Source organism: Schistocerca nitens, chromosome 2, assembly GCF_023898315.1.
Source record: "Schistocerca nitens isolate TAMUIC-IGC-003100 chromosome 2, iqSchNite1.1, whole genome shotgun sequence".
Lineage (NCBI taxonomy): Eukaryota > Metazoa > Arthropoda > Insecta > Orthoptera > Acrididae > Schistocerca > Schistocerca nitens.
In genome coordinates this window covers 1,003,044,268-1,003,058,720 of record NC_064615.1, presented here as the reverse complement: position 1 = coordinate 1,003,058,720, position 14,453 = coordinate 1,003,044,268, and the positions used below count along the sequence as shown (strand labels likewise).

Below are 14,453 nucleotides of genomic sequence, written 5' to 3'. Positions count from 1 at the left end.
CACTCAGGTATTTCAAGCATCCACAGAAAACCTGAACTGTATAGTGTTGTGGAATCCTGTTTTCCTCTAATACGAACCTATTGTTTTCATGTTGTTCCCTATATATTGTGTAGGAAACATGTCGCTAAACCCTTATGGCATTTGTATTCGTCAAACTTCAAAATATTTTTCTTTGCATTAATCGTATGTCATGATCACCACAGAAAAGGACTCTGGGATATGAAAATAAATGATATACATTTTATACTTGTACAATACATTGAAATGACTCAATACTGTGAAACATTATTGCATTAAACTGCTAACATGAATTACAAATACAACCTACTATAAAATTTTAAGGATTTCTGTGTTCTTACTCTCCTGTCAATGTGGTAGCAGTGGTTTCCCCAACAGAAAAATCGTTAAATCATTCTTACACTCAACCAAATTACCCATTTCGACATTTAACGTGATACGTTAATTTTATCAAACAATGTTAGTTCATGCGTCTGATTTCTTACTATACTAACGCTAGGCTATGTAAGAGTTTGTGAAGATTGTTTTGGTCCCATTATCAGATTCACACTTCACGCTGCCTTTTTTTTTTTCGTTTAGAAAAAAGATATTTTAGCAACGGTGGAGGACGTTAATGAATATATGTGTCGTGAAACAATTGTGAAAATACTACAGTATATTTTTGAAGCGGTATTTATGGGATATTCTAGAACAAAGACCGCTTAGAATTATTGTAACACATTTCTGTATCTCTGTTAGTTGAGCTTCCCCTGAAGATTATTCTGTGACTCATCAGTTAATAGAAGAACTCATGAGACTGCAAACATAGCAGCACCAGTGCGTTTCGTTATTTATGGGGTATGGTTTTTCGCTAAACATTGCGTTCGACACACAGTCACAAAAATAGAACATTATCTAAATATAATACCCCACTGTTAGAGTGGCCTACATTTATCGTTTGCGGAGATCTACGAGACGTGTTGAATTATATGTGCTGGCTTCCGAACGTTTAATGATAATCATGTTTACCTTATCTTTCAAGAAAATCAGTAGCACAGGGAAAGCTTGTAATTTATATTCACTGCTGTTCAAAACTCTACCGTTGGTTATTGGAAATATTCTGCAAAATTTATTAATTGCAATAAACGTTCGGATATTTATTAAATATTATTTTTTCCAAGAGTTCGTGTCTAGCATTATGTAAAATTTTGTTTGTCAATTAAAACAGTCTCTGTCAAACACTTCACAGTGAATTGCAAAGTATGAATGTAGAGTTAGGTGTAAATGTACATACAGAAACTAGAGGCTGACTTGAACAGCGTAATCTACTGCTAGCCACGGTTTGGCAAGGTGTGCTATGCCTTTTCCTTCCTGTGCTCTGAGAATCAGATCGTCCAACCACATATGGAAGGACTGACAAATTAACGTAGAATCACTTCCCCCTTTCAGCACACACCGTGCTCTATAGCAGCGGAAGTCATGTGGAGAGTCACAACAAGTCTGCAACCATCCTGAAATCGAACAAACATTTTCCCATGTACTCACGTGTCATTTAGATATGATAAATACCGAAGCACACTAAAAAACATACGAAAGCTAATCATATTTCGTGCCTCAATTAATGCATGTACACTCCTGGAAATTGAAATAAGAACACCGTGAATTCATTGTCCCAGGAAGGGGAAACTTTATTGACACATTCCTGGGGTCAGATACATCACATGATCACACTGACAGAACCACAGGCACATAGACACAGGCAACAGTGCATGCACAATGTCGGCACTAGTACAGTGTATATCCACCTTTCACAGCAATGCAGGCTGCTATTCTCCCATGGAGACGATCGTAGAGATGCTGGATGTACTCCTGTGGAACGGCTTGCCTCAGTTGGACCAGCGTTCGTGCTGGACGTGCAGACCGCGTGAGACGACGCTTCATCCAGTCCCAAACATGCTCAATGGGGGACAGATCCGGAGATCTTGCTGGCCAGGGTAGTTGACGTACACCTTCTAGAGCACGTTGGGTGGCACGGGATACATGCGGACGTGCATTGTCCTGTTGGAACAGCAAGTTCCCTTGCCGGTCTACGAATGGTAGAACGATGGGTTCGATGACGGTTTGGATGTACCGTGCACTATTCAGTGTCCCCTCGACGATCACCAGTGGTGTACGGCCAGTGTAGGAGATCGCTCCCCACACCATGATGCCGGGTGTTGGCCCTGTGTGCCTCGGTCGTATGCAGTCCTGATTGTGGCGCTCACCTGCACGGCGCCAAACACGCATACGACCATCATTGGCACCAAGGCAGAAGCGACTCTCATCGCTGAAGACGACACGTCTCCATTCGTCCCTCCATTCACGCCTGTCGCGACACCACTGGAGGCGGGCTGCACGATGTTGGGGCGTGAGCGGAAGTCGGCCTAACGGTGTGCGGGACCGTAGCCCAGTTTCATGGAGACGGTTGCGAATGGTCCTCGCCGATACCCCAGGAGCAACAGTGTCCCTAATTTGCTGGGAAGTGGCGGTGCGGTCCCCTACGGCACTGCGTAGGATCCTACGGTCTTGGCGTGCATCCGTGCGTCGCTGCGGTCCGGTCCCAGGTCGACGGGCACGTGCACCTTCCGCCGACCACTGGCGACAACATCGATGTACTGTGGAGACCTCACGCCCCACGTGTTGAGCAATTCGGCGGTACGTCCACCCGGCCTCCCGCATGCCCACTATACGCCCTCGCTCAAAGTCCGTCAACTGCACATACGGTTCACGTCCACGCTGTCGCGGCATGCTACCAGTGTTAAAGACTGCGATGGAGCTCCGTATGCCACGGCAAACTGGCTGACACTGACGGCGGCGGTGCACAAATGCTGCGCAGCTAGCGCCATTCGACGGCCAACACCGCGGTTCCTGGTGTGTCCGCTGTGCCGTGCGTGTGATCATTGCTTGTACAGCCCTCTCGCAGTGTCCGGAGCAAGTATGGTGGGTCTGACACACCGGTGTCAATGTGTTCTTTTTTCCATTTCCAGGAGTGTATATCTTTTTATTTTGTTGTGCTATTGAATCTCACTTCACATTTTTCCTACACACAGGTATCAAGTACTTTTAATGGTACACCAGCTACATAAAAGGGATGTGGATATTAGGAAATTCAGCTTGAATGTCCCGTCGACGATGGGGTTATTAGAGAACGAGCTCGAGTTCAAATTGTGGAAGGATGGATAAGGAAATGGGCTACGTTCCTGTCAATGCAACCACTCTGCCACTTACCATAACCAGTTAGGAAAATCCACAGAATATATAAACTGCTTTACCGATCGGGATGTGCACCGGCTTCACCCTGAACTCAAATCTTGTGTCTTACCAGTTCGCTTCGCTCGTCTACAGAACTAGGGGTTATCTTCTATAAGGGTATCAAGTAAAATGCCATAGTGGTGAAACGTTAAACTCGTACTTGGAAGGTGCAAATCTCAAATTCCTTTCAACGCACATGATTCCTTCCTTCTTTTGATAAAAAGAGTTCTGAAACGCTAACTGCACCCGCATGGTTTCGTTACGCCAGTCTGTCACGTCTTGTGCTTGTTCTGTGTAAAATCACTTTCCTTATCATAAGTTGCTGTTATTGACTTGGTATCTTTTTTTTATTAAAAATACTGACATCTTGATGTTCAGACAGTTCAGTAAATTTAAAAAAATTTAACAATTTTTTAAAATAAACTGTTTATTAACATTTAAAAATATTTCAAAATAATAAATAGTGTTCTTTGGTTGACTCTCCACAGCACTCTATAGAGTCGCTTCAAATGCACTTGATCCCCTTACTGATCTGGTAGTAATCTGAAACAGAAGGAAGAGTGATCGTGAAAATCTCTAGCACGAACGTTATAATACAAAGTATCAAGTGTCAGTCATTCTGTAACATCCTGTTTTACTTAACTGAAAATATAAATACATCGGAGATAGGTACAAAACTTAATTATTTTGAGAGCAAAGTTTAGCCTGCTGAAATGTAGGGTTAGGCAGGGATCGAATGACGGGTAGAGCCACGGGTCGTAACACATCTGAAATGTAACGTCCACTGTTCAAAGTGCCGTCAGTGCGAACAAGAGGTGACCGAAAAGTGTAACCAATGGCATCCCATACCATCACGCAGGGTGATACGCCAGTATGGCGATGGCGCATACACGCTTCCAGTGTGGGTTCACCGCGATTTCGCCAAACATGGATGCGACCATCATGATGCTGTAAACAGAACCTGGATTCATCCGAAAAAAATGACCTTTTGCCATTCGTACATCCAGGTTCGTCGTTGAGTACACCATCGAAGGCGCTCCTGTCTGTGATGCAGCGTCAAGGGTAACCGCAGCCACGGTCTCCGAGCTGATAGTCCATGCTGCTGCAAACGTCGTCGAACTGTTCGTGCAGATGGTTGTTGTCTTGCAAACGTCCCCATCTGTTGAATCAGGGATCGAGACGTGGCTGCACGATCCGTTACAGCCATGCGGATAAGATGCCTTTCATCTCGACTGCTAGTGATACGAGGCCGTTGGGATCCAGCACGGTGTTCAGTATTACCCTCCTGAATCCACCGATTCCATATTCTGCTAACAGTCATTGGATCTCGATCAACGCGAGCAGCAATGTCGCTATACGATAAACCGCAATCGCGAAAGGCTACAATGCGACCTTTATCAAAGCCGGGAACGTGATGGTACGCATTTCTCCTCCTTACACGAGGCATCACAACAACGTTTCACCAGGCAACGCCGGTCAACTGCTGTTTGTGTATGAGGAATCGGTTGGAAACTTTCCTCATGTCAGCACGGTGAAGGTGTCGCCACCGGCGCCAACCTTGTGTGAATGCTCTGAATAGCTAATCACTTGCATATCACAGCATCCTCTACCTGTCGGTTAAATTTCGCGTCTGTAGCACGTCATCTTCGTGGTGTAGCAATTTTAATGGGCAGTAGTTTATATGTAGTGAATGGAGATGATTCGAGCGAGGAGGTATGTCGTCTTCAGGCGAGCGAATCTCCCCGGCGACTTACCCGTGCCATAGCATCGGTTGTAGCAGCGCATGTGGCAGCCGCTGCTGAAGCCGCGACGTCCGTTCTTGTAGCTGCTGGCGCAGATGGGGTCGAAGATGATGCACTGCGGGCAAGAGCAGCCGGTGGTCGCCGCACCCGCCATGCAAGCGGCAGCGCCTGAAATAGAACAGGTTGTGTGAGGTGAAGGCAGTACAACACGAAAGATAAACCACTCGTTCCAGACACAGCTTGCTTTATCCTAACTCTGTGACTTGTAAATAGTTCTTGAGACAAGTGAACAGGTAGATTTCGTCTTCCTAGATTTCTGGATGGCGGTCTGTACCACATCATCGATTAACAACCAGCATACAGTGTAAGTAGGCTGTTTATGTTTTCTTATTGGCAACGTTACGTAGCGCTCTGTATGAAAATCACTGACTGTGCTGTGTGCAGTCTGTGGCTAGTTTGCATTGTTGTCTGCCATTGTAGTGTTGGGCAGCTGGATGTGAACAGCGCGTAGCGTTGCGCAGTTGGAGGTGAGCCGCCAGCAGTGGTGGATGTGGGGAGAGAGATGGCGGAGTTTTGAAATTTGTAACACTGGATATCATGAACTGCTATATACATTATGACTTTTGAACACTATTGAGGTAAATACATTGTTTGTTCTCTATCAAAATCTTTCATTTGCTAACTATGCGTGTCAGTAGTTAGTGCCCTCCGTAGTTTGAATCTTTTATTTAGCTGGCAGTAGTGGCGCTCGCTGTATTGCAGTAGTTCGAGTAACGAAGATTTTTGTGAGGTAAGTGATTTGTGAAAGGTATAGGTTAATGTTAGTCAGGGCCATTCTTTTGTATGGATTATTGAAAGTCAGATTGCGTTGCGCTAAAAAAATATTGTGTGTCAGTTTAAGCACAGTCATGTATAATTCTTCTAAGGGGACGTTTCAACAGTCATTGGTTGTCAGGTAAATACCGGGACAAGAAAGTGCCTGTGATAGCAAATAGCTCGTACTATTCCTTGGACCAGAGGATGAATGCAAAGCAGTAAAAATACAGTATTTGATTTTGTTCTCCTACATCGTTTCTTTTTCCTGTCTTGTTGTAAAACATATGGGTGTACTGCATTCACGATAAGTCGTTATGCAGTCACAAATGAAATAGATGTACACTAAGGTGACAAAAGTTGTGGGATGCCTCCTAGTACCGTGTCGGACATCGTTATTCCCGGCGCAGTACGGCAGCTACAAGTGGCATGGACTCAACAAGTCGTTGGATGTCCCCTGCAGAAATATTGTGCCATGCAGCCTCTATAGCGGTACATCACTGTGAAAGTGTTGCCGGTGCAGAATTTTGTGCACGAAATAACCTCTCGGTCACGTCCCCTAAAGGATCGATGGGATTTATATTGGACGACATGGGTGAGCAAATCATTCGCTCAGATTGTTCAGAATGTTCTTCAAATCAAATATGAACAGTTGTGGCCCAATGGTACATAGTCATGCATAAGAATTCCATCGTTCTTTGGGAACATGCAATCCATGAATGGTTGCAATTCGTCTCTAAGTTGTCGAACATAGCAGAGGACCCAGTCCATTCCGTGTTAACAAAAGCCATACCGTTATGGAGCCACCAACAGCTTGCACAATGCCTCGTTGACAACTTGGGTCCAAAGCTTCGTGGAGTCTGTGACACACTGGAACCCTACCACCAGCTCACATCCAAATGAAATCTGGGCTCATCTGACTGGGCCACGGTTTCCCAGACATCTTGGGTCCAACCGATATGATCACTAGCCCAGCAGAGGCGCTTCATGCGATGTCGTGGTGTTAGCCAAGACTCTCGCCTCGGTCGTCTGCTGCTATACCACATCAACGCCAAATTTCGCCGCACTGCCCTAACAAATGCTAGAAACGTAGGTTTGCCTTTTCTTAATCTTTCTTCTAAGATAAGTTGTAAGGTCAGTATTGCCTCACGTGTTCCAGTATTTCTACGGAATCCAAACTGACCTCGGGGAAGATCAGTTTGGATTCCGTAGAAATACTGGAACACGTGAGGCAATACTGACCTTACGACTTATCTTAGAATAAAGATTAAGAAAAGGCAAACCTACGTTTCTAGCATTTGTAGACTTAGAGAAAGCTTTTGACAATGTTGACTGGAATACTCTCTTTCAAATTCTAAAGGTGGCAGGGGTAAAATACAGGGAGCGAAAGGCTATTTACAATTTGTACAGAAACCAGATGGCAGTTATAAGAGTCGAGGGGCATGAAAGGGAAGCAGTGGTTGGGAAAGGAGTGAGACAGGGTTGTAGCCTCTCCCCGATGTTATTCAATCTGTATATTGAGCAAGCAGTAAAGGAAACAAAAGAAAAATTCGGAGTAGGTATTAAAATTCACGGAGAAGAAGTAAAAACTTTGAGGTTCGCCTATGACATTGTAATTCTGTCAGAGACAGCAAAGGACTTGGAAGAGCAGTTGAACGGAATGAACAGTGTCTTGAAAGGAGGATATAAGATGAACATTAACAAAAGCAAAACGAGGATAATGGAATGTAGTCAAATTAAATCGGGTGATGCTGAGGGGATTAGATTAGGAAATGAGACACTTAAAGTAGTAAAGGAGTTTTGCTATTTAGGGAGTAAAATAACTGATGATGGTCGAAGTAGAGAGGATATAAAATGTAGACTGGCAATGACAAGGAAAGCGTTTCTGAAGAAGAGAAATTTGTTAACATCGAGTATAGATTTAAATGTCAGGAAGTCATTTCTGAAAGTATTTGTATGGAGTGTAGCCATGTATGGAAGTGAAACATGGACGGTAATAGTTTGGACAAGAAGAGAATAGAAGCTTTCGAAATGTGGTGCTACAGAAGAATGCTGAAGATTAGATGGGTAGATCACATAACTAATGAAGAGGTACTGAATAGGATTGGGGAGAAGAGGAGTTTGTGGCACAACTTGACCAGAAGAAGGGATCTGTTGGTAGGACATGTTCTGAGGCATCAAGGGATCACCAATTTAGTATTGGAGGGCAGCGTGGAGGGTAAAAATCGTAGGGGGAGGCCAAGAGATGAATATACTAAGCAGATTCAGAAGGATGTAGGTTGCAGTAGGTACTGGGAGATGAAGAAGCTTGCACAGGATAGAGTAGCATGGAGAGCTGCATCAAACCAGTCTCAGGACTGAAGACCACAACAACAACAACGTCCCTCATTGAGTTCTGCGGTTATTTCACGCAGTGTTGCTTGTCTGTTAGCTCTGACACCTCTACGGAGACACCACTGCTGTCTGTTGTTAAATGAAGGCCGTCGGTTACTTTGTAGTCCGCGGAGAAAAGTAATGATCGAAATTCGGTATTTTCGGCACACACTTGACTCTGTGGACCTTGAATATTGAATACCCTAAGATTTCCGAAATGAAATGTCCCATGCGTCTGGATCCAACTCCCATTCCGCGTTCAAAGTCTGTTAATTCCCGTCGTGCGGCCATAATGACGTCAACACCCTTTCGCATGAATAATTTGAGTACAAATTACAGCTCCGTCTATGCACCCTGAGTACGCCACACTACCGCCATTTGTACATGTGCATATCGCTCTCTCATGATTTTGTCATCTCAGTGTTTATACTTCGTATATATAACTATCCCCATTGACAAACAGTTGGTGTGATGACAAGCCCAGGTCACAACACGGCCCTGCCCAGGGGTGGAAGGGATGAGAAATACGAAAGGTACCGGCTCAAGGGGGTTGCCGATGGCTGAACATACCATTCATTGCAAAGATAAATATTAATTTGTACTCAAACCTAATTTATTTCCATTTTATTTTACATTTAAATAAGGGCAACAGATCCGTGACAGTTTTGTAATCACTTACGACTCATATTCGCGTCATTAAGCCCTCCTTCAGCATGAAGTGAAATTAGTGATAGTGTCAAGGATTTTGCGGATTCTAAAGATCAGAAAGTAGATTTTTTGCAAGTATTTTAGATTATTTTTAAAAATTGAGTGACTAGTTAAATGATTAGTGGTGTGATACTAAAGCACGAGTCTACAAAATGTGAAATTAATATCCTATTAAAAATTTTAGTAACAGGATTGGATTAGCTAGTCAGTATGACGAAGTTTAACTTCAGCTGGGGGGCGCAAGATCCTGCTCGGATCACGATGACTGTAACAGTGCAAAATAAAACAATGTTGACAGCTGATTCTCTCTGGGCCTTCGCTGACCTGTTACCACTTCTTAACCCTCTGCCGTCTCCCATCCTGACATCATCGTAGCCGCCCGTCCCCCCCGTGGGGGCGTGGGGGGGGGGCAGCTATAAGATTAATTTCGAATGTGGGGGCTTTGAAAAACATTTTCATAGTACTGACTACGTCTTTCCTGCGTACTGGACGGAAGAAGACGATATTAACCACGTCTGTTATTATTATTATTATTACTATTTTTAAAAAAAATTCTGAATAAATCTTCTCTTCGTGAGCGCTTTGCTAAGATCAAGTATCGTATATTTTCACGAGCCAAGCAGACATGCTACAAAAATAAAAAGATTGTTAATCAAGACATAATATTTATTATTAATAGATGCGTATTCCACAAGAGATAACTCTTGTAATAAGCATGACGGAATTGCGAGAGGCAAGGGGTGAGCGTACATGCGTCGATGTGTGTGTGTGTGTGTGTGTGTGTGTGTGTGTGTGCAAAAATACATTCATTTGTAATTTGGTAATAAAATGCTCACAAAATGAGATTTAACAACATGCAATGCAATATATTATGTTTATAACTCGTTAAGGGAAATGCAGGTAGCTCTAAAAGATACCTCTCAAAGCTAGGCTTAAAAAAATAAAATAAAAAATAAGCTTTCTCCATCCTTTCCATTTTCTCTCTCAGCAACATAAGCACCATCGTATACTCTACGCGCTCTCACGCCATTTCATTTACAATTTAATTACCTAATATACAACAGCCCTGTTAAGCAAAGGACCGATGCCCAAGAGTGGGAGAAAAGTGTTCCCAATAAAGGTAGCAGTAAAACCGCCGGAAGAAACAGAGAACAAAAACCAATGAATATTAACTGCTGACATTCCCAAAACACTGCGCCCAGGTCTACAGCTACGACCATTGTAAGCAGTGTGGCAGACTCACCGATAAGCAGGATAACCAGCAGGTAAGCCTTCATCTTGTTGTAGACTGCTTCTCGGACAGTCTGAGACGAGCTTCTGATACCGTAGCATCGATCCTCTGCTGCTTTTATAGGACGCAGCTGCGTGACGTCACAGCCCGCAGATGGGAAGCAGGGAAGCACCGCTGTATCATTGACCTCGTTCATGCCGCGCCAACTTCTGAGAGCGCCTTATCTGTTTACACGTGCTAGTTAAGGTGGAGGAAGTAGTGCTATTAGGAGAATGTCAGCACAATTGTTTGATATCTCTCGAAAACAGTCCCACAACAGTATTACAACAGCGTTCTGAGAAATGCAGTGTTATCTTCCTGTTTTCGCCGAGATCTCTTCCTTCCTGTACGTAACTTGTTATCTGTGGTCTTTCGCTTGTTTACCTCGCGCAGTGGACCACTTTCTGCGTAGCAGCTACTCTTTTCGACCATTACTACAGCTAATGTACCTCGTTCCTTGCATCTATGAGAGACTAAACTAATGGTTCGGTAGCACTATCGCCTGTCACTACCTACTCTAGGTGGTATTATAATTATTTTTGTTTAATTGGAGACTGGAGATTCGTTGTGGTTTGTGGAACGATGAAACATTAAGTTTAATAGAAGCAAACTATTTCGTTATTGACCTTGAACTCAGTGCTTAAACACTCCTCGAACAACAACAAATTTTCAATGAAAGGAAGCCAGTATAAGCTTTTTGTTAGTCCACATTTTCTTTTTGATGCTCAATGTGCAACATCCCATCAGAAAAATTAATGAATTACCGTACTGATAAACCTCTTACGTTATTTGATTTTCAAACAGCTGAGCAGAACTGAACGTACTCAGACATTTCTCTCTTTACTTATTCTGATCAACACTAAACTGACACACAGTATTTTTAGCGCAACACAATGACTTTCAATAATCCCTACAAAAGAATGGTCCTGAATAACAATAACCTATACCTTTCATGAATCACTTACCTCACAAAAATTTTCGTTACTCGAACTACTGCAATACAGCGAGTGCCAATACTGCCAGCTAAATAAAAGATTGTAACTAATGAAGGCACTAACTACTGATAGGCATAGTTAGCAAATGAAAGATTTTGATAGAAAACAATCAGTGTATTTACCTTAATAATATTCAAAAGTGAAAACAATCAGTGTAATTACCTTAATAATTTTCAAACGTCATTATACATATATATATATATATATATATATATATATATATATATATATATATATATATATATATATATATATACTCCTGGAAATTGAAATAAGAACACCGTGAATTCATTGTCCCAGGAAGGGGAAACTTTATTGACACATTCCTGGGGTCAGATACATCACATGATCACACTGACAGAACCACAGGCACATAGACACAGGCAACAGAGCATGCACAATGTCGGCACTAGTACAGTGTATATCCACCTTTCGCAGCAATGCAGGCTGCTATTCTCCCATGGAGACGATCGTAGAGATGCTGGATGTAGTCCTGTGGAACGGCTTGCCATGCCATTTCCACCTGGCGCCTCAGTTGGACCAGCGTTCGTGCTGGACGTGCAGACCGCGTGAGACGACGCTTCATCCAGTCCCAAACATGCTCAATGGGGGACAGATCCGGAGATCTTGCTGGCCAGGGTAGTTGACTTACACCTTCTAGAGCACGTTGGGTGGCACGGGATACATGCGGACGTGCATTGTCCTGTTGGAACAGCAAGTTCCCTTGCCGGTCTAGGAATGGTAGAACGATGGGTTCGATGACGGTTTGGATGTACCGTGCACTATTCAGTGTCCCCTCGACGATCACCAGTGGTGTACGGCCAGTGAAGGAGATCGCTCCCCACACCATGATGCCGGGTGTTGGCCCTGTGTGCCTCGGTCGTATGCAGTCCTGATTGTGGCGCTCACCTGCACGGCGCCAAACACGCATACGACCATCATTGGCACCAAGACAGAAGCGACTCTCATCGCTGAAGACGACACGTCTCCATTCGTCCCTCCATTCACGCCTGTCGCGACACCACTGGAGGCGGGCTGCACGATGTTGGGGTGTGAGCGGAAGACGGCCTAACGGTGTGCGGGACCGTAGCCCAGCTTCATGGAGACGGTTGCGAATGGTCCTCGCCGATACCCCAGGAGCAACAGTGTCCCTAATTTGCTGGGAAGTGGCGGTGCGGTCCCCTACGGCACTGCGTAGGATCCTACGGTCTTGGCGTGCATCCGTGCGTCGCTGCGGTCCGGTCCCAGGTCGACGGGCACGTGCACCTTCCGCCGACCACTGGCGACAACATCGATGTACTGTGGAGACCTCACGCCCCACGTGTTGAGCAATTCGGCGGTACGTCCACCCGGCCTCCCGCATGCCCACTATACGCCCTCGCTCAAAGTCCGTCAACTGCACATACGGTTCACGTCCACGCTGTCGCGGCATGCTACCAGTGTTAAAGACTGCGATGGAGCTCCGTACGCCACGGCAAACTGGCTGACACTGACGGCGGCGGTGCACAAATGCTGCGCAGCTAGCGCTATTCGACGGCCAACACCGCGGGTCCTCTCGCAGTGTCCGGAGCAAGTATGGTGGGTCTGACACACCGGTGTCAATGTGTTCTTTTTTCCATTTCCAGGAGTGTATTTATTTGCGTTCGAGGTCAACTGCTTGTGCCTGCGTCATTCATTAGTCCTCTGTAGGTCGTTCTGAAAATCATTACTGCTTTCTGGCATTGCTATTTTCTTGTAGACAATCGCTTCATCTGAGAACAGTTTCAAGTTGCATCCGACGCATTCTACTATTTCATTTATATACATTGTAAACAGTGACTGCCCTTCACACTTTCTTGGGGTACCGTACCCGCGCAATTAGCTTTATACGAGGTGTGGCTAGAAAAAAACCGGACTAGTACTGGTGGAACAATAAAACGAATGCAATAAGGCTGAAAGTCGCGTGGCCTGTCACGTGACTCTCGCTCCGCCTACTGCTCGAGTGTTTGAGTGGTTTAAACGATTTAAAGATGGCCGCGAAGACACCAGTGATGACACTCGCACTGGCAGACCATTGTCAGCAAAAACTGATGCAAACATTGAAAAATTCGGTAAACTTGTTCGACAAGATCGCCGTTTAACAATCAGACCAGTGTCTGAGTTAACAGGAGTTGACAAGGATTACCGATTTACCGATTTACCGATTTTTTCAATGTTTGCATCAGTTTTTGCTGACAATGGTCTGCCAGTGCGAGTGTCATCACTGGTGTCTTCGCGGCCATCTTTAAATCGTTTAAACCACTCAAACACTTGTGTTCGCGATAAACAATCATCGCCGTACACTTGTTGTAACATTACAAACGTTTCACTTGCAGATTTTCCTGGTTTGAAACAAAATTTGATGTTAACACGCTGTTCTTTCTGTACACTCAACATTTTCGGACGCACAGACAAAACGTCAACTACTTAAAACAGACGCCACGGGCAGACTGAGTGCAGGAGGCAGATGAAACTCGAGCAGTAGGCGGAGCGAGAGTCACGTGACAGGCCACGCGACTTTCAGCCTTATTGCATTCGTTTTATTGTTTCACCAGTACTAGTCCGGTTTTTTTCTAGCCACACCTCGTATATGTCGCTTTGTTTCGTTAAGAGCGGCATTTTGTGTTCGACCGGAGGGAAGTCTTAAATCCAGTCGCAAATCTGGTCCGATACTCGGTAATTTCGTATATATTTTTTTCACTAAACGTCAGTAGTGAAGTTCTCCATGTACAAATTCGCTACCACCGGTGAGAGTGGGCTACCCATGGCGACTCCATCCGTTTGTTCGTAGTATTCTCCATTAAAAAGAAAATACGTGGAAGTCAAGACATGCCTAAAAAGTTCAGTGGTCTTCTCGTCAAACTTCTGACTAATCAATTCTAGTGACTCTCGCAGGGGTACCATCGTAAACAAGGAAACGACGTCAAAACTCACCATGATATCTGACTCATCTAACCTGAAGCTATCAAGGCGTTTAACAAAATCCACGGAATTACGGATGTGATGAGGGCATTTACCCACATAAGGACTTAATATTCCCGTCAGGTATTTGGCCAACAAATATGTAGGTGCCCTGATGTTGCTGACAATGGGGCGTAATGGTACCCCCTCTTTGTGAACCTTCGGGAGTCCATATAGTCTAGGCGGTACCGGACCTTGGGGTAACAATTTCTTAGCGTCACCCTCCGGTAAATCTGCGTCCTTGAGAAGCGCCCTCGTTCTCCACCTTCTTTGTAGGGTCAACGC

At 44.5% G+C, this 14,453-nt stretch overlaps 1 protein-coding gene across 1 annotated transcript; it reads right to left on the bottom strand.

Annotated features, from left to right (window-relative positions):
* Positions 1–3,697: 3,697 nt before the first annotated feature.
* On the bottom strand, positions 3,698–10,369 carry LOC126234765 (uncharacterized). Its single transcript, XM_049943514.1, has 3 exons — positions 10,168–10,369; positions 5,043–5,198; positions 3,698–3,831 (listed from the first exon to the last, which is right to left on the bottom strand). The coding sequence occupies exons 1-3, from the start codon at positions 10,349–10,351 to the stop codon at positions 3,794–3,796; spliced, it is 378 nt and encodes a 125-aa protein (XP_049799471.1). The 5' UTR covers positions 10,352–10,369; the 3' UTR covers positions 3,698–3,793.
* Positions 10,370–14,453: the final 4,084 nt, after the last annotated feature.

Excerpts from the sequence above, each read along its gene's own strand:
- LOC126234765 (XM_049943514.1), bottom strand. The coding sequence starts at position 10,351 with ATGAACGAGGTCAATGATACAGCGGTGCTTCCCTGCTTCCCATCTGCG. Across the intron at positions 5,199-10,167 it reads GCTGGTTATCCTGCTTATCG|GCGCTGCCGCTTGCATGGCG; the intron begins GTGAGTCTGCCA and ends GTTCTATTTCAG. Across the intron at positions 3,832-5,042 it reads CAACCGATGCTATGGCACGG|ATTACTACCAGATCAGTAAG; the intron begins GTAAGTCGCCGG and ends CTTCTGTTTCAG.